Genomic DNA, 21871 nt, shown 5'->3' with positions numbered 1-21871 from the left:
GTAATTAACCATACCTAAAAATGTTTCTAACTTTGGCCTCGTTATTTGGAAGACCTATTTCGCTTATAGCTTTGACCTTGGACTGGTCTGGTTTAAGACCATCCTTGCTTATTACATGACCGAAAAATGGTACTTCTTGTACACCAATTTTTGCATTTATCTGGGTTTAATTTGACACCCTTTTCTCGTGCGCGCTCAAGCACGTGCTTTAGATTTTTATCGTGTTCTTTCCTGCGTGCGACCGTATTACAAGAATATCGTCGACTATTGCAGTTACGCCCGATAGTCCTTCTAGAATTTCGCTTATTTTCTGCATTAAATAAGTCACCGGAAGCCGATATACCAAACGGAAGTCTAAGCCATCTATACCTTCCGAACGGCGTGTTAAACGTAGTTAGCATTGACGAACGTTTGTCAAGCTGTTAAGCTCCAATATGCATGCGTTATATTCAAGAATACTGAAAATTGATGCGCCATTAAGTTTTGAAGTAATATCTTCTAAAGTAGGCATGGGAAAATGCGGTCTACGAATTGCCTCATTTAATGCTTTAGGGTCAAGGCATATTCGTAATGCCCCAGTTTTGGGCTTTTCTACAACGACAAGGGAATTAACCCAATCAGTAGGCTCATTGACTTTTGTGATTATTTTGCCTTTAATCATTCTGTCAAGCTCTGATTTTACACGTGATCTTAAGGCGTCGGGTATTCTACGTGGTGGGTTAATAGTCGGTACTGCATTTTCCTTTAAATGCAAACTGCACTGAACATCAATAGTTCCAATACCAGAAAATAGGTCACTATATTCTTTCATGACTATTTCTCTGGTCAGAAATGTTTTATTCTTGTCAGGGAGGGAGTTTTCCACAGAAAATGTGAGCTTAATCAGGCCAAGATTTAATGACGTTTGCAAGCCTAAGAGAGGGGATGCATTCCTATCTACCACATAAAACTTTGCAATCATTGACTGATTTCCTAAATAACAGGTCAACATGACTGTTCCCAGGATTGAAAGTGCTTCACCTGTATATGAGGTTAATTTGCAATCAGGGGCTTCAAGTGGGGTACTTAAATTCAGTTTTTGAAATTGTTGCTTGGGCAGAATGTTTGCAGCACTGCCAGTGTCAATTTTAAATGATATTGGGCATTTGTTTGGGCCAAGACAAATTTCGGTTTTAACACAGTCTGGAGAATGTAAGCTAGTACTCACCGTATTAATTGAGTATCCATCAACTGCATTGCACAAGTTTTGTTCAATGTCTCTATTGTCCCCTATTTGATTGACACTTATAGCGTTTTTCTGTGATTTGCACTGCTTTGAAAAGTGATTCAGTTTGTTACACTTATAGCATGTAGCCCCTTTTGCCGGACAGTTTGTTCTCTGGTCATGTCGCGTGCCACAACGTCCACAAACATTTTGTGATCCATGTCCTTGCATCCTTCCCGTCTTAGTGGGTCCATTTGCTGATTGTTTTCTTCTATAATGCCTTTGCGTCTTAACAGCGTCAATTGGTTGTTGCGCGGCTGCCCCCATGGTTGCCATCTGTTTTTGGCAATATTCGTAATTTTGTGCAATTTGTATTGCCTTGTCTAATGTTAATTTTTCGCCTTCATTTATTAGTTTTTCACGTACTTTGGAACTATTACATCCAAATACAATTCTGTCTCGGATGTTTTCATTTTTGTCTGTGAATTGGCAATCTGTGGCTTTGTTTCTTAGCCTCGTCACGAAAGCTTCAATTGAGTCACTTCCTTGAATCTCGTTCATAAACTGATATCGTGCAAATATCGGATTAAGTTTTGGTTGCACGTGATCTTTATATTTTACATAATATGTGTTAAGCTTCTTGGCGTCTTCTGCACTAAGGTCCCATGTTCGGTACACTTCTCTGCCTTCGTCACCAATCCATAGCAATAAGTATGAAACTTTTTCTTCCTCTGATTTAGATTTAAGTGGTCCAGAAAATATAAGTTCCACGTTCAATTTAAATTTTTGCCACTGTTCAATTAAATTTGAGCTTTGCCAGTTCATTACTGGTGGTGGAATGCCACTAAGATCCATTGTTGTTGTTGTTTATTTTAAGTCACGTTAAACTATATTATTATAATAAATCCAATGTTCAAAAAATTCAGCAATATTTCTGACACCATGTAATGTTATGTGGTTTTGTATATGAGTATATCACAAGTAGACAAACGTATAACTCAAATGAGAAATAAGATACACAAGTGTGTTCTATGACTACAAGTTTAATACTGAAGATAATCTCTTAACAAGAACTGTTGGACTACTTTCTAAGCATGCGCATGTATACATTTATATAAACAGTCTCATATTACAACTAAGTGGCAAGCCAGGTGGGTTCTTAAAATGATCTTGTATCACATTAACAAAATATATCTGTTATTTACATTTTGTACATTAGTTTTGTTTCATTCATTTATTTCCGAAACATAAATATATTTCTATAATGTTGTATTATTTGTGGTAAAGATGGTTTCTATGTATTTTCAAAATAACTACATAAAAATGAAATCCATCACCAATTTCTTTTGATCCACAAACGTTACATTTTCATCCGTTATGTACAATACTTAGACAGCGATCGAAGACTAATATACGACACACAAGAAAAAAAGAAGTATTTTTTTATTGAAAGTAATCAGAGAAAGAGTTGAAAACAATGATCATAGTAAAATGCTTTAACAATAACATATTTAATTTCTGTAAATGTCTGGTTTAACCATGCATAATCAAACCAGTTTCGTCAAAAACACTCTTCACATATGATAATATATTTATTATTATAGGCATATAAAAGCACAGTTCTTCGCTGTCTCTGTCTACTTTGTAGGGCCACTCCACTGGGCTTCAGTCAGGACATCTGCAGCTGGTCTGCACGTACAAGTTATGGTCTCTGTTTATTTTGCGTCATCTCTAGTTCTTCAAATCTTCTTCCAATGTCCTGTGTCTTCTCTAAGACGTGAACGTACCAAGGGGAATAGAAAAGATAAACAAAGGTACGTACCAAATATAGTTTTTAGTAAAATAACAAGAAAATGAATTTAACTCAATACAGGATTGGAGCAGTACCTCTAGACGCTTGCAGAATCATGATCGCAAAATAGACAAATATCGTTTTTTTTCGCCGATTTTTACATTTTTCATTCATTATCATACATAAATCGGTGTGAAAAGATGAATTAGACATATTTCAGTTCATTCCGTAGGGTAAAAGGGCAAGATTTTAGCATTTTATGATTCAAGCGCCTTGCCCGGTATGTACCGGAATACGGTATTTAGTGTGGTGCTCCAATCCTTTTTTTAGTCTCACTCCAAGAAAATAATAGTTAAAACTCTTTACTTACCCTTTCTATTCAAATTGTTTACAATTACCCTTTCTATTCAAATTGTTGACAATTGGAGTGCAACTTACAAAAAAGTTACATTCACTTTTATAAAAACAAACGACTTTTTTTATAGATCAATGTACACAGTAAAAAGAATGTACATATCTATTGATATTAATGATGAGAATCAATCCCAGTGTCCGAGCTTAAAGGCTCTTATCCATAAACAGAATATATAAAAGTAATATGTTTGTGGTAAAAGTCATTTCTATGTATTATCAAAATAACTGCATGAAAAAAAATGAAATTTGTTAACATGTTGAAGTCCTTTAGACAATTATTCATTTATACGGCCGATTATCGAAATACCGTTTACATAGATAATAAACAACGATGGCGTGGCGTATTGGGTTACGTGTCGGACTAGTGATCTAATTAAGTTTTGATGGCCGCGTGGGATCAAATCCGGACACGGGCAATTAAGACGTTGTTTCTTTGAGCAAGAAACTTTACAAACCATTGCTTAGTACTTGGTTTCAGGGAAAGATTCGAGAATGTTTGAATTGAATATTAAGCTTATAGCTTCCAACACAATCGAACTAAAATCAATTCGTATTAACAACAGTAGTCATCAGATTGAGTCTTGAATTTTTACATCGAAAACAAAATGAAATTAGAGGAATAAGTCCCAGAAGCAACAGACTATTGCCCCCAACATCGTAAAATAGAGAAAATAAGAATCCCTAAAAAAAGCCCAACACGGCAAATTTGAAAAAGTTGCAGGCTCGGTTTGATTGAGCCTGTTCATGGACGGTACTGTTAAGTGCAAACTACCGTCCACGCCCCTAGCACCGGCTTAAGCAGAATTCATCATTTAACATGAACTGGTACAATTTTGAATTTTGAAAAATCTGCAGACGTGTTCATATGGCGGTTTTCATGGAACCTTCAATGTGACACTTAAGTGCCATTCCATGAAAAGCGGCATATGGTCCCCAAGTAAAAGATGCGTGTGCCCTAAACGAGAAAACAATGGGCGGAACTAAATAAAATGGAATTAAGTAAGGGGATCAGAGGTTATGATGCCTGCATATCACAGATTAAATGTCAAAAGACAAATTTAAAAAGCATGCCCCATACTAAGGGTAATTCAATAGTATTCAAGTGAGCAATACTGGAACCACCCAACAAGACAAGAAAATAGCTAACTGACCACAAGCTTAACAATAATGTCGTGCTGAACGATCTTTAAGGATCGGAAATATAACAGGTCTCGTAAGTAAGACGAGTAAGACATCTTAGCAAGACCTAAAGTATATTGCAGTCTTGGATCATATCTATCTCTGCCCCAGAACCTCGAGCTTTTGAAAGCGAGTACGTACGTGAATGGTCAATATCACTTTTAAGATCTGAATAAAACCCCGCACTAAATCGACTGTAACAACAATACAATTGTATTTGATTGTATCAAGTTACATGCCATGTAAATAGTTTCTTCTGTCTTCATATAATACATAAACTTAAATAAATCATTTTCAACACATTTTTGTTATGATAAGAAGAATCGGCCATCTTAGGAAGAACGTACATAATTGTAGGTTTAACTCTCCACTAGTAGCAGCATGAATAAGAAAGCACATTTATCCATATTTAAAGCTAGCAGATTTTAAACTAACACAATGTTCATCAAAAGGAAACTGGATAAAAACAACACTAGTATATATATTATTGCACAAGGACTGCGTGATATTAATCTAAAATGTATTGTAGGTATAATTAAAATAGGAATATATTATATAAATCAGCTATATGCGCTACACCTGTTTTTCAAGGTTTTCAAGTTTCAATGTTTATTTGTCATATCTGCCCTTAGAATATCATTTTTATTACAAAATAACAATAAACAAACACGGTTTCGGAGAAGGTTACGTTAATGACAATCTATTGTAAAATTTACTACTTTTTCAAACTGAATAGTGGAGAGAAAAAAACAGGGAATAAATCAAATATATAATACATAAATGTTTTGAACAATTGTTTTTTCTTAATATAAAAGCATTATGAATGAAAAAGCTTTGTTTTCATACTATATTTTCGTTTTAAGAATTCATAGAAAGACATAGAATAAACACAATTAAATTACCCTTTTGCAACACTGCTTTTTCCTTGCCTTTATGTTAGTTGATTATTAAAGAGAACCAAAAGAGCTTTAACAAACAGAATATTATATATATATTTTAATTTAATTTATTTGAAACTATTAACAGGGGCCTAATTCATAGTCTGGAGTTCCTTCCCCTTTCGCTACGCAAAGAGTCAGGCATACGCTGTTTAATTGCGAACGTGATGAACTATTCAAAATAACAGCAATTTCTTACATTACTGATCATCCGGTAATTAAAGTCACTGTGTAATCGTAATCGGACGTTAATACGTATTGTGCAATTTTGGACATAAGTTATTGTTGAGAGTGGGCGTGGGGGTTAGAAGTTGTAATTCACCGATAATGTTCCATACGCCATATAAATTCTTATCATTTGATTATTGCCTTTTTCAATTGTGTTTTGTCACTGTATTTGTGGCAGGTTTTGATTATATCTATTTGATTTTGAGATCGACAGACCCCTCAAGCCTCGCTATATATGTATGATTATTAATCACACTAGACTCAAAAGTGTTTAAAGTCTGAATTTAATTTAGGGATGTTTCTAATATATAATTATCTTTAATTTTTTATTCTTATATACTAGGCTAGGCATTTTAGCCAAAAATAAGACCAAACCTCAAACAAATTCCTTCAGAAAAGATATTTGCATATTTGTTATCTACTACATATGTGTTGCTACAGGAAAAAAGTCCTCAAAAAAATTCGAAGTATAAAATGCTAAAAATGTCATGTTTTGAAATCATGTGTTTTCAATTAGAAAAATCTGTGAAATTAAATAACCCAGATATTCTACGCAAATATGGTCATTAACAAAGTAACACATTAATACACAAACATGCTTTATTTAATCCAAAACACTTCAACCAATGTTGATTACATTCAAAAAGTCGCAACACTGCATAATCTATACATCATCATTTAGACTGGAATAAATCATTACCCCACCCACTAATGATAAAATATTTTTTTTTTACTTTAAGTCAGATCCCATCTAATATTCTTACAAGTTAGCTGTACCAAGAATAAAGTTGTATGAATCTATCTAAATTCATATTATAATTCAAAATTTGCTATACATTTTACACGAATAATTATTATTTATATACATTGTATTTGCATTTCTGTTCTGAAAATCAATCCTTCAAGTAAATATCTTACCAATGCTAAATTGCACTTACTTTACCATGGAAGTTTTGTAAAAAAAAAAATTATTGTAAAAAGACATTTTACAATAAAATTAATCTTCTGAATGTTAAGACACTGAAAAATTCAATGTTATTTCATCATTTTTGTCACCGAGGCCCGACTATCCATATAGTCTGACAACGCTACACATGTATATATACATATTGCCATGCCCTTGTTCAATGCTGAAATTATATCTCCACTTTTTCGGCCGGTGCTGTTGAAACCTTTAGCCTATACCCTTTTCACAGAAGCCTATACCCTTTTCACAGAGACACATTGTCTCGCATCTGTAAAATTGTGACAAACTAATATGATAAATAAAAATGCGAACTTTACATTCTGCTTTTAAAATAAAACAATTGTATGTCAAACTGAAAATGTAGCTACTATGACAAGCAAGATAGGATTGTGCTTTTAGATTTATATTTTTATATTGAATTATCTACAAATAATTCATACATTAATGAGACACGTTTAGCTTCAGCAAAAACTTGCCTCAGCTTTCTTCTTTCATGTTATATTGTTATAACAAATTTAAAGCGTGTAAATTGCCTATCGGCTTAAAGAAGCGCTGACTGTGAAACATCATAATGTGCCATATAAGTAGGAAATACTGAGTAAAAAGGCACCTATACTTTCATACAGATAACTAAATTAGAAGTTTTGGTTGAGTGTTTAAGGTCACTGACTTCAAAACACTTGCTTCTTACGGTGTTAACGATGTAGGAATCTGGATGTAGGTTCGAGTCCTGCCTGGGTTTTGGAATCTATTATCTGACATAGCTATCCCAAACTAACTTATAGAATATTGGTGGTTCTATGCGATAAAAATAATACATTTGTCACACTTTTTCCTTCACCAGTAAAGCTTGAAAGTTATTATATGACCTGTAAAGTGTTGATGTGACATAAAAACAAACAAACAAATCTCTGATCTTAGTAATTCCGAGAATGGAAGAAAACTGAATTCCCCTTAGAAAAGTTATATTATGCAGTAGCACACAAAATTGAATCTGGTACACCAACTGTATATTAAAATTATAGAGGGTTTTTCTTTGATTTACCTGTTAATTGCTTTTCAAAAATGCTAGATCTTTTCAAACATAACCAATTTAGCCTCTCCTAACTTGGAAATATGGAAAATTCTTGCCACATCCAATCAACGGATTGATTTATGTTCGCCAAAATATAAAAGGCTGGACTCTCACTAAATATTGTCTTCTGCAATCAACCATCCCATACTATGTTTAGCCCTTCCTCTGAAAATAAGATATATAAAGTCAATAAAACATTATCAAAAAGATATTAAAAAGAAATAGTATTGAAATGATATAATAGGGAAACGCCTGAGAAAATGTTGGTATGAGCAAACTCTTTTGTATGTGCATTTATTATAATCATGCTGTAAAACAATGATGTAAATTTGTGTTGATATATCAATTTCTGTTGTATTAACAAACCTGAAAGACACCCAATTGTTTTGTTTTCATTCATTCAATAAGATATATCTACGTAAAAAGCCATTTTTCTCTCGCATCCCATTACCCCTTGTGTAGAAGTCATGTGTCTATCAATCTTCTAACTAATTATACAACAATACAACAACTGTTCTATGATTGCTGACAACAACATGGAAAACATTACTTAAAATATACATACAACTAGCACTGGTATCATGAGGGTAGATTATCAAGCTACACAAAGTTGTAAAACAGAATTATTTTCTACAGATGAATGCCATATTTGTATATGATTATCAATAACTCTCTGTTAAATATTTTTGGAAATAATTTACTATCTACGATATTATTTTCAAAAAAGTATTCGGATAAACCATATACATGTATATCTAGCATTTCTTTAACATTTGATACCCAGTTTTTTACCTTTATAACAATCAGATAAACTTAATTCATATGTTTTCCTTAAAATTATATTGTCAGTATTTATCAATTTGCACCAAAACTTAATTATTCTTACGTATCGATTTATTTACAATGGGAAACGGCCGATTTCGCCGTATATACGAACGTTGCTTGTATTGGCTCTAACATTTAAAATTATTTTACAATATTTCAAGTGAATACGCTCAATTATCTTTTGATTTGCTATAACCCCATACTCTCAGATTTTTATGATATGACTGAGCCTACAAAAAAATCAAATAATTGGCATAATGATTTGGGTTTTAAATCCATGTCTTCTGTTAAGAAGTAAAAGTAATGTATAAAGTTCCAGTAACAGCTTCCTCATTAATAGGTAATATTTAGCTTGATTACACCCTATTGGATATGCTGTCTATTTTTCATATAACATGCTTGAATATTATCATTTCCCTTAGAAATGCATTAATATGTATTACAAAATACGTTTGCTTACATCAAGTTAACATATTGTTTGTTTTAATTATGATTTCCACAATTCATCAAACATGCCAACTCTTTGAAAAAAGTCAAATTTAACATTTTAAAAATATCCCTAGATTTTCGTGATTTTGGTCACAACACGCTTCCGTAGGAAGAAAAATTTACATAACTTGAGCATTAACATTTTTTTTAAAATACTCAGTAAGATGTGCGGTTAATTCTGTGTCATTTTAGATAATTGTACTAAAGGAAACAATGTAGAACGTCGAGTAAAAGATAAACTCTTTTTTAATGATAACTTCATTCAAAATTGTGTTTAAAATCGCGAAATTATATGACACATTTTGTCATCTGCATAATCGATTGATTAGTGGTCAATTAAATCTATTTACTGACATATTTTTCCCTAATTTATACAGAAGAATATAAAATTGACTAAAATTACTCACCTTTGCACTAGGAATGCTGGAATTAAGGTAACTTCAGATCTTTCAACGAAATTATAATAAACGTGACGTCACCGAACGTGCATAAAATGAAAGTATGGTGTAATTTAAGAGACACATTTAAATATCGATTTTTACTAAATCTTTATGATCGATTTTTCAGGATTCTGCAAGGAGATTTTTTGAGGACTTTTTTCTCAAAATGTAGATAATGTTTATCTTTTATTTAATCGTGAAAACATTTGTGAAGGAATTAGTTTTACCTTAATTTCTATTATGACTGGCCTATACATACTGTGTCCAAATGAGGATTATTATCAATTCTTTTTTTAATTTATGTATGTTTATGACAGTTAAATCCCTGCATGGGATAGCTGTATAGACATGACTGAGCTATTTAAGTTTAATTTGTTTTATTTATTTTTATTGATCCCCATCAAGATTTAAGTTTATGAGGGGTGCCGGGATCCCTCTAAGTATAACCCCCTCCTTTCATGCCACTGGAGGTGACAACCTTCTGGCACAGTGTGCATATTCTTTCTTAAGTTAAGGTCACCGCTTGAGTCGACTTCAGGTTTTAGGCCTATTTGGTATAATACCAATCATAACAACTCGGCAATCTCCGTCAAGTTCGGAGATTGATCTCGTAAGTAAGTGTAGGAATATACCAAATTGATATACGGCCGGGCGAAGCACCGATTTTAATTATTGATGTAAACAAAGATGGCGGAGTTTTCTCAGTGTTTGTTATATGCCTTGAAAGAAATGAAAAAAAAGATTTTAATTAAATCATGAACAAGAAGAAGCGCAAGAGAACATGAGTCCGGTATAAAAAGCAGGATAATATGTAAATTAACAGACTTTTCATAAAGATTGAGAGGATTTCATGAGAGGAACTTTCATGCTAAGAGGTGCATTTTGTCAGTATTTATAATGTAACCTGTTTCACCTCAATAATACTATAAAAAATGCTTAATATCAATTGTGTAATTTAGTTAAATAATATTTCATTGTATCTACATGTATACAGTAATTATCAGTTCCACTTTAAAATATGAAATTTAAAAATGGGTTGAAGTTAGTACTTGTGACCTGTAAGAATCATACAGAAAAGGAAATTTAAAGGAAAAAGTAATATATTTATTTAAAAAAAATAATATATATATATCATATAAAAATTACAAGTTAACCAGATAGCTCAGCTGGTAGAGCAGCCTAGACTTTGTATAGACATGGTTATAGGAAGGTCTCAGGTTCAAGTCCTGATCTGGTTGTTACTTGTATAATACTAATTTAGGCTATTTTGATAAATATATTTCTTGCATAGCAGACTGGCGTTTCCGTGAGTTTTACCCATTCCGGAAATTTCATCTGGCATGGCCAGATGAGTCGCGTGCCAAACAACAACGTCATTTTAGCACGCTTTATGAATGAACCGCGTTAAAATGACGTCGTTTTAGAAGGAAAATATGTGCTAAGGATGACGTCATTTCGCCGTTGTTATTTAAGTTGTAAGTTCATACGCTATTGTAAGTAAATAGATATGGATGAAATGACTTTAATTTCCATGAACATTTATCATATTGAGGTAAATTATTACAAATATGAAATAATATGGCAGAATTTGCAAGAAAAAATATCTGACATATGTTTTCGGTTCGGATCGGAATATCCGTCCCTCGGGAACCCGCCCATGGGCGGTAACTCGGCAAGCCTCGTTACCGCCCAATGGGCGGGTCCCCTCTGGATGGATATTCCGGTCCGAACCTCAACATATGACAGATATTATTATTCTGGCATAGCAGACTGGCGTTTCCGTGAGTTTTACCCATGCCGGAAATTTCATCTGGCATAGGGGGTGCCAGATGAGTCGCGTGCCAAACAACAACGTCATTTTAGCGCGCTTTATGAATGAACCGCCGCGGTAAAATGACGTCTTTTTAGAAGGGAAATATGTGCTTAGGATGACGTCATTTCGCCGTTGTTATTAAAGTTGTAAGTTCATACGATATTTTAAGAAAATAGTTAGGGATCAAATGACTTTAATTTCCATGAACATATATCATATTGAGGTAAACCATTTTAAATATGAAATAATATGGCAGAATATGCAAGAAAAAATATCTGACATATGTTTGCGGTTCGGACCTGAATATCCGTCCCTCGGGAACTCGCCCATGGGCGGGTCCCCTCGGGACGGATATTCCGGTCCGAACCGCAACATATGACAGATATTATTAATATAAGTATTAATTACATCTAAATATTTCAGAATGTTTAATAAATTTATGTACTTAACAAAAAATAAATTCATTTTTTACAGCAGTAAGTGATGAGTTTCCAAATAAGTTTTTCTTTATTTAAGGGTTGAAAAGGTCTTAAAAACTAAAAATAAGATGCCAATGTTCCATTATCGGAATACCCAGCCTATTATCATTGAGTTACATTTAATATAGTGGCACCCTATTAAAACTGACACTGAAAATTTCATTGATAGAGAATTCTATATATTTTTTAATTTTCCTTTTAAATATACACGTTTAGTCTATAGCTGGACATGGCAAAGCAAAAGGCCCTTGACATATAAAATTCTGTAGACCATCTATTACTCACTCCACATTTTAAGCTCTTTAACACTATGAACATGTACTAAAACAATATATTTTAAATAAATAGATTAATTAATTAATAGATATTCCAAATATGGTAGTTCACATAGCGAAAGTTTACTAGCAATTTTTTCTGAAGTTTATTAAAACATTGGTCTAAAGGTAATCTGAAAATTTAACATTTATCTATGTTTGATTTATAGCCAATATCCTTGCTCCTCCTGAGATTTGAACTCAGAACTCCTCTTAGTTTGCATGAGTTATCAATAAACCAGAGGTGTTTTACCAATTAAACTATAGGAGACATAGTATCAGCCACAATCTTTATAGAAAACTAATAATGTTTCTACAAATTCACAGACAAAATTTTAACATAATAAAATAGATATAATTAAAGTATTCTTGGCTGGTATTTGTTTACTACCTTACTTATGTGCAGTGATTATTTTCCTATATTATACAGCCAAAAAAAAGTCATTTTTCCCCTCAAAATGATATTTTTCAACTGAAATGCCCTGTGCATATTCTTCACCACAGCAGATAACTTATATGATTGATAAAATTAATTGACTGAAAGATATAAATTTGTTGTTATAGATAGCTTATGCTATGTACCATATATGTTAAATTGAACTAATAATTTAATTAAATGTGTAGGTAAATTCCATTCATAGTTGTTGGAATTTTATTTCAGATTTTTCCCTTTTTCTGATTTATCTTGCTTCATATCTATTTTGATGTCTTTGTCCTTAACGACATATGACATTGACATCATTTCCTATTTATAATATAAACATATTACACCTGATGAAGACTTTAAAGTCGAAACATTTTGTATTTTTCAAATAAAATAATTACAATTATAATCAACAAGAGCCACCGCCGGGCGGGGGCAACGCTCGACTTTTTACTTTTTCTAAACGCAAACATAGAAAGGTTTGAACATATCTTAACGTTTCCTTTTTATAAATTTAGTTGGTCTGTCTTGTCACATTAGTTTTGTTTATATATTTTGTATATATATATGAATAGAAACATTAAGCAAATTTCTAAAATTAGCAACATTACGCAATTTCTTAAAAAAGCAACATTACGCAATGTATAAAAATAGCAACATGACGCAATTTATAAAAATAAAAAACAATGACGCAATTTCTTAAAATAGCAACAATGACGCTATAACTAAAAATATCAACAATGACGCAATTTCTAAAAATAGCAACAATGATGCAATTTCTAAAAATAGCAACAATGACGCAATTTCTAAAAATAGAAAAAATGACGAAATTTCTAAAAATAGCTACAATGACGCAATTTCTAAAAATAGCAACAATGACGCAATTTCTATAAATAGAAACAATGACGCAATTTCTACAAATAGAAAAAATGACGCAATTTCTAAAAACAATTTCTGAAAATAGCAACAATGACGCAATTTTTATAAATAGAAACAATGACGCAATTTCTAAAAATAGAAAAAATGACGCAAATTTCTAAAAATAGAAGAAGAAAAAAAAAACGCAATTTCTAAAAATAGCAACAATGACGCAATTTCAAAAAATAGAAAAAAATGACGCAATTTCTAAAAAAAAAAATAGAAAAAATGACGCAATTTCTAACAATAGAAAAAATGACGCAATTTCTAAAAATAGAAAAAATGACGCAATTTGCTATGCAAGAAAAAGTTTTCTTGCATATCAGACTGGCGTTTCCGTGAGTTTTACCCATGCCGGAAATTTCATCTGGCATGGGGGTGCCAGATGAGCCGCGTGCCAAACAACAACGTCATATTAGCGCGCTTTATGAATGAACTGCGGTAAAATGACGTCGTTTTAGAAGGGAAATATGTGCTAAGGATGACGACATTTCGCCGTTGTTATTTAAAAGTTGTAAGCTCATACGCTATTGTTAGAAAATAGATATGGATGAAATGACTTTAATTTCCATGAACATATATCATATTGAGGTAAACCATTTTAAATATGAAATAATATGGCAGAAAATGCAAGAAAAAATATCTAACATGTTTGCGGTTCGGATTGGAATATCCGTCCCTCGGGAACCCGCCCATGGGCGGTAACTCGGCAAGCCTCGTTACCGCTCAATGGGCAGGTCCCCTCGGGACGGATATTCCGGTCTGAACCGCAACATATGACATATATTATAAATCAATTCTGAGTGCATTGTTGTAGAATAATGCACGGTTTGAGTTCAAATGCGTAGTAATATAATCACGAAGGCCTGAGTGGTTAATTTTGTCGCATCAAAACGACAAAACCGGTGTTAAATAGCCGATATACACCTCTCAGGACGATGTTATTTCGATTCTAACACGATAAAATAAGGAAAATCACTAATGTTATTTTTCAAGCGGAAATAACTTCCGGTGCCGATTTTCGTATAACGCTGTTCGATTTTCGCATCCTACTGTTGCGAAGATATATAAACTATTAAACAAAAGAAATAATAAGAAAAAAACGTTATTTTATCAAGTTTTCAACATTAAAAACTTACGTCGTATTGTGTTTACATCAGTGTCCCATTTATCATTCCTGTATGTATGAAATAACGTCAGCTTGTTTATGAATGAGTTGGGATGCCGGGAACCAGAATACCTAATTCATTGTACCGATGTCGATCAAACATTTAATGTTAAATTTGTATGTTCCTATATATGAACTTATCAACAACCTTACCCGCGTGCACGAAGGATGATCCAGAAAAACCACGAATGGGGACACCTATTCAAATATTCTATATACCTCTATAACAAAAACGCTATGCGTAAGTTATCCTTTTTACAAGGAAACAAAATTTATTACAGTTAGAACATTAATTCTATCAGATTAATAAGATTTTAAGTGTTTTTTTTTCAACAATTTGCCAGAAATAAAATTTTCAATTTATGCAATATTAAAAGTGCTTTAACATTTTGTCTTGCATTACTTGATTCTGGAATATTTATAAATGAAGCTGAAATGTACCCAAGATAATTTTTAATATCAATATTTCCAAATGTTGGTGAAATTGGTTTATATAACTTTTCGCCATATTGGCAATTTAACTTATATTTTTTTACCAAAAATCATGATATACAAGATCAACAAGGAAAGGCGGCGTTCAATGAACGCCCAGCAACAAGAACCAGCGGCAAGGAGCCCAGAAGGACCCCAAACAAAAACAGGACAGGGCACAAGGCAGAGAGTATTTATTCTATAAAGCATAACACAATTGAAAATATAACTGTGCAAAGTGATCATAATAGTGGTACAATATAATAAATAAACAGTTTGACATAATCAAAGAACACTTTCGCATGTCATCCTTGGAATTTACACAAAAAGTACGTGTTCCAAAGAGACTTTGTATGTCTTGACCATTTGAAAACAGTGTCTGCAAACAGTCATCACCGGAAACTATGGTTGTTAAAAATGGAGAGTTTGCTAAAATAATTGATAGCATTTAATCCTCATTTAAAACTGAAATTTATGAGATTGTAAAAACAGGCAAATGGTGTATTCTTTCAATACTAAAACAATATCTTCATAAACCGGACTCAATCAAACCGAGCCTGTAACATTTTCAATCTTGGTATATATTTGGCGTTCTTTAGAGACTGTAAAACATGGCTTACTTTAAGCTCTTACTGGCATCTAGAAAGAAAAGATAGAATAAATATGGAGGACTTTTACTTTTCATGAAAGAAAGAAATGTTGCAAGTGATAAGGGCTGCTGAATGTACTTTGATTAATATCATGAGCCTTTTTATAAAACTCAAATACTGATTCCGTTCATCATGATTTAATTGATGATTCTCTAGCTATCGACAACCGCATAGATAACACTTTAGTTTTAGGTGACTTCAAATATTTTAACAACTTGAGTAGTCTTCTACCTTTGGCTTGGACAAGGGATTAGGCATGCTAGGCCCGTATTTCAAAGTGCTAAAAGGATATGAATATGGGGGTATGAATGTTACAGTTGTTTGGCAAGAACATGTACTTGATATTGCTTCAATCAATTTCAAGGTAGAAGTCATTGTTATAGATGGGTACAATTTTAGTTATATTCAACTTGCCGCAACAAGTTAACCATTCCTATTTTTAAGAAAATATAATACACATTGTAGTGAGAATGTGTTAGTTATAGTAACTGTGAAAATTATTATTGGCACACACACGCATATATTTTAAGGTATATTCAACACGATTAAATAAATAACAATAAACTATTCCCGTGGGAATAAAAACTTTGTAAATATAGAAAATATCTCTTGACAATATGAATGATACAGCATCAAATCATTCAATTGAAATATCAAATTAATATGAACGATTTTATATAATTTCATGGTTTTAAATAACACAATTTTTTCAACCATCTATTGTAACACTTCTACATCTACAGCTATAAGATACTGCTTAACAATCAATTTTGATTGTGACTAGCAGGCGCGTTGTCAGGGATCTGTTGATAAAAGAAATTATTTACAAACAAAAATGTATATGCAAATTTAAAAAGTTAAAAGAATAAAAGTTCTACAAGAATGTTAATTTAAAAGACATAGCGTGCAATTTAGAATTGATAGAATAGGTCAAGCTTCTCAGTAAAGATGTTAAAACTGGGGCTAAACTGAAAAGTTAGAGGAAGGCTATTCCAAAGACGTATGCTCCTAGGAAACAATTAATTTTGATGGTATTGTGTCCTCGAGTAGGGTATCAGGTAGTTCAGTTTTCTTGTTTGAGTAAGATGTTAGTGGTCAACAAAGACAATGTTGTATTGGATTTTATACAAGTTGGTAACAACACTTATGTTTCGACGCTGTTCAAGGGTTTGCCAATTAAGTTCATTTATCAGTTTTGAGACACTACTTGTATAGTCATAATCATTAAAAATATATCTAGCAGCTGATCTTTGGACTTGCTTGCTCTATGTTATAAATTAAGTATTTCTGCCAAGGATGCCTACTATGGAGCAATATTCAACCTGAGGTCTAGCATAGGTCTTATATGCAGTTTCCTTATCTTTTTATTTGGTGTTTTAACATTTCTTCTAATGAATCTAAGGGAGTTATTTGCTTTAGATGTAATATTGTCATGAAATGTCTTGACTAAAATTGATTCCTAAGTATTTTGCTTCTTGGGTTGAGTAAAATTGAATGTTATGGAGGGTATAAGGAAATATTACAGGGTTTCTTTTTATCCTGAGAACTTCACATTTATCAGGGTTAAAATCCATGGACCAGTCTTTTTCCCATATTTCTAAAGCAGGTAGGTCATTTCCGAGGGTATAACAAGAAAAAGAAACCCTGTAATATTTGGAAAAAGACTGGTCCATGGATTTTAACCCTGATAAATGTGAAGTTCTCAGGAATTATGGTATCTTGTTTAGATCTTCTATTTCTTTTGTATAAGTATTGTTTTATCTCGAAAGAATAGTTGTTAGTTTATGCGTAACAATCATGATTTGAAGTTCGTGAAATCATAACGTGTCATTTAGAAATTAATTGTGAATGTCGCACAGAGACAATAATTAAATGGTATGTGTTTGTTAACTTCATTGAAATAACTAACATTTGTAAATTAAGTTAAAGTACAAGCACAACTACGAACTTGTGATTTTTGTTCCAATGTATTATATTCCTGTTCTTCATTTCGTTGTTGGGTTATGTGTTAGTTTCAGGGAAGTTTAAAGTAGATCTTCTGCTACTATTGTTAACAAATCGTTTTAAATTTGTTCACAGTATGTTGCCCCTCATGAAATAAACTAATGATAATTAGATCTCCCTTTATCTAAATTCATCTCAGACACGTGGAAGGGAGAAAAGTCAATAAGAGAAACATGTGTTCTCGATACTTGTTAACTGCTCTTGTATGCTACCGATTCTCTTCGTTAAAAAGAAACACTTTCAAGTTTTATTTATTGCATCATATCCAGGATAGGTTAAAATACAAATATAGCTATCGTTCTTAAGCTGATAAGAGTACTTTTCGAACACTATTATAATCAATGAATGTATATAATCAAAATTTAGTATAATGTTTGGGGTAGATGTCAATTTTTTTATGAGGGCATTCAACAATTTTAGTGTTGTTCTGGTCCTTCGGAATCAAATAATCTAGTATTTGACATTGAATACCACTAAGGCTGACCACTATAGGCGTCTGTGGCCGAGTCGTAAAGGCCGTTGACTTCAAACCACTTGCCCTTCACCGCTGTGGGTTCGAATCCCGACAGGGACTTTGGATTCTTTCATGTGATGAAGCTTTCCAGCTAGCTTACGGGACGTCGGTGATTCTACTCAGGTGCCCGTTCGTGCCTGAAATAATGCACGGAGGGGCACCTGAGGTATTTCGCCATCAGTAAAGCTGAAACGTCGCGATATGACCTATACTGTGTCGATGTGACGTTAAACCCATAACAAACAAACAAACCACTAAGACCTTTGCTAGTGGGCTTTTTACTATTATAAATACTAAATAAGATTGAGTCTGCGATGTTCATCTTTTCTTTTATATTTTAATTTTTATCGAGAGAGCACCTCTTTTCAAGTATTTTAATGAAGCTAAATGTGTCAATTACCGTTTGAGAAGCATTTATCTGCGCCTGTTATGTTATACATTGTCTTAGATCTGACATAAATATGTTTCGAACTTTGGTCAAATCCTTGAAAAAAATATATCTATAGATACGTAAGTGTGTGAATATTGGTAGGATGAAAATATTAAACAATCATATAAACATTTGCATAATTTATTAAATAAAAGTTTACATCTTAGTGAATATACACAATTTGTTCTACCTTCTACAGTATGCGTTCACATTTCACTATTTAAAGCACAAACGCATTTAATGTTCAAAAGAATGTTTGCAGTTTTAACAAACACCAAGGTACTTCCGAGTCTGTGAATCTCAACTGGCAGTCATTCAGTAAACCACTGTATCGAAAGAATAAAAAACGAGGTATATAAACATGGAATATTTAAAGAACGCAAAAAACGATAAAAATCTTTTTGTAATATTGATCATACATTGTTGTTGTATTATAAAACAAAAATGACAGAAGAACAAATAACATCATCAAGAAATGAATGTGAGGATAAGATGAAGCGTTAACTTTTCAAATTTTTCAAGTTTTAAAATCGAGTTTAAATGATACAGTATAGAATTACCTTCACATGTTTTTCTTGCCAGTATGTTGGAGATGTCCTTCAGTGTACTGTAACCTCCATTCACATCAAACATATATTCAGGTCTTGAGGCAATGTTACTCAGTTCGACTACATCTATTTTATCTCCTACACCTGTAAACAAGCAAATATTTAAATGATATGAGCCGCGTCATGACAAAACCAACAAAATGGGTTTGCGACCAGCATGGATCCAGACCAGCCTGCGCATCCGCGCAGTCTGATCAGGATCCATGCTGTTCGCTATCAGTTTCTCTACTTGTTATAGGGTCTGTAAGCGAACAGCATGGATCCTGATCAGACTGCGCGGATCTGGTCTGGATCCATGCTGGTCGCCAACGCATAACGTTGGTTTTGTCGTGACGCGGCTCATTTGTGTTTGCTAAGTGAATACCAGATGCAATATTTTCTTGAGGTTTTTTCCATTCATTCTTTGTGGTCATTAATTTTTGTCTAATCATATCACCTTACATACATTGTACATAGGATATACTAGGATTTAATATAGCTTCTAAGAAAAATACAGAACGCCGAATTGGTGCACGCAGTAACGATCTCCCGAATCGCTGCAACAATATAGCTGCATCGTAAGTACATGCGTTTGGAATGCCTTGGTCGCTGTTAGGTCGTTTTGGCATCCCAATTTAAACTACATATACAAATATCAGTTTTCTTTGCAATAAAACGACATTCTGAAAAGTTAAACAATGCCATTCTTCTATCGTGGAAGAAACACCGTGGAAGAGGTTTAACACGTATAATTACCATATGTAAGTACATGGACTCGTACAAGGTATGTAATTGCTATTAGCCGACTCACCAATTGCAATAACTTCAACGCCTGCTTGATGTAACATATCAGCCTGTGAAGCCGTCAGTTTTTGCTGTCTTGAGACACCATCGGTTATTACAATGACCACGTGATCTACACCTTTTCGTGCACCATGCTCGAATGATAATAAATCATTTTGGACTTCCTTAAGATATATAACGACAGAAAAAACAATTATCAGCAAGATACAATTTATGCAATCTTAAATATGTTCGTTCATTTTTCGACCAATAAAAACGTAAAAATTTGATACCATTTTAGAATTTGTCTTTGACTAGGCTTTATCTATATTATATATGAGCAGAAATCAATTCCTATTTTCTATTGCATCCCACCCTAAAGTACCTTCAATGCAAGATGTGTATTTGTCAAGCCTCCTTTTTGCTTCACTGCAAGAATGGCGTTTTTGACGTCATCAACGTTAGCATAATTATTCAGGTAGAAATTCACTTGTGTGCCAGTACTGAACGTCAGAAGTCCAACCTACAAATTAACCATATTTAAATGTTAAACCTTTGAATTGGTAGGGTTTGGTTAAATTAATGTTTGCATGCATTCAAATTTATTTCATTCCTCTGGAAATTTTAAGGCTTTATAGATTGACCTTATGGAATTTAAGGACATATGTAAAAGTTTAGCAGTAAAGTACAGTCGCAATGCTTTCATGTAGCATTAGATAGCATAAATACATACCCGTGTATTTCCAGAGTTAATGTCGAAGACGCCGACGAGATCAGACAGAAACTTAAGTTGTGTATTGAAATCTACTTCCCAGATACTGTTAGACATATCCACTGCAAATATTACGTCTTTCTTCTTTCCCCTGCATACTAAAATATATACATTTACATGTTGTCTCATATATATTCAGTTATTACTCCGCCATATTTGTACGTAGTCAGACTTGTAATGCTTTAAATTAAACGATAAATATTCAAAGCAGAATAGATTTTAATATCGTAAAACAAATGTTAAGCTACCAACTTACGTTATTATTAAGGGGCGAGGGGGGGGGAATGACCATATGGTGACTCGCGCATGCTCAATAGAGGTCTGATATCCTTAATAACGCATTTAAATAGTACAAATGCCAGTTTTTTCGTCTTTAATGTAAAAATTCACACTTTTCTTTAGAATGGTATACATTTGATATTATACATATTTTATCTTTTATCTATTAAAAAAATACTTACGAACTTCGGGATTCTCTGAAAATGTAAAAAGAAAGCTTTTACTACCAAATTGATGAATTTGGTAATACATAATTAGTAATATTACATTATGATTGTTTTCTAATTTTCGAAAGGAGCATACTACAAGTCTTTTTTTTCATGGTAATTTAATTCAAATTTAACATTGTTAAATCATTTATTGTGTCCAAAATGTTATATAACTTTATATGAAATGATTATTTATTGTGGGGTCCTCGCTGAATAATTAAGGTCGTTGACGCATCGCTGTGGTAAAACCCAATCAATCAAACAAACAAACAAGCTATCGGTTTTTATTGCAGCGTTTGTCATTAAAGGATCAAATAGAAGAAGAAACAAAGCCTTTTTTAAGGAAACGATCGAACAACTAAAATATAAAATAATTACTAGGATTTGGAGCCGGCGTCGTAACCTTGGGTGCTGTATAAATAAATAAATAACAAATATAAACAAAATGAAGAGCATGTCTACAAAATCAAGCCTTTTGGCAGCCGTAAAAATGCTGTTATAATTT

General features: G+C 32.8%; 1 protein-coding gene across 1 annotated transcript; it reads right to left on the bottom strand.

Annotated features, from left to right (window-relative positions):
• Positions 1-18861: 18861 nt before the first annotated feature.
• LOC132751116 (cartilage matrix protein-like) lies at positions 18862-21777 on the bottom strand (the record flags this gene model as incomplete). The annotated part of the gene is given in 7 exon segments (XM_060741241.1): positions 18862-19062; positions 19297-19428; positions 20135-20291; positions 20492-20629; positions 20840-20976; positions 21340-21354; positions 21745-21777. Coding segments are annotated over 7 exon segments (623 nt in total), but the record flags the coding sequence as incomplete, so codon positions are not given.
• Between the last annotated feature and the right edge of the window lie 94 nt (positions 21778-21871).

The sequence above is a fragment of the Ruditapes philippinarum genome, unplaced genomic scaffold (genome assembly GCF_026571515.1).
Source record: "Ruditapes philippinarum isolate M1 unplaced genomic scaffold, ASM2657151v2 ctg9759_1_1_1_1, whole genome shotgun sequence".
NCBI classification, from domain to species: Eukaryota; Metazoa; Mollusca; class Bivalvia; order Venerida; family Veneridae; genus Ruditapes; species Ruditapes philippinarum.
This window is presented reverse-complemented; position numbering and strand designations above follow the sequence as displayed.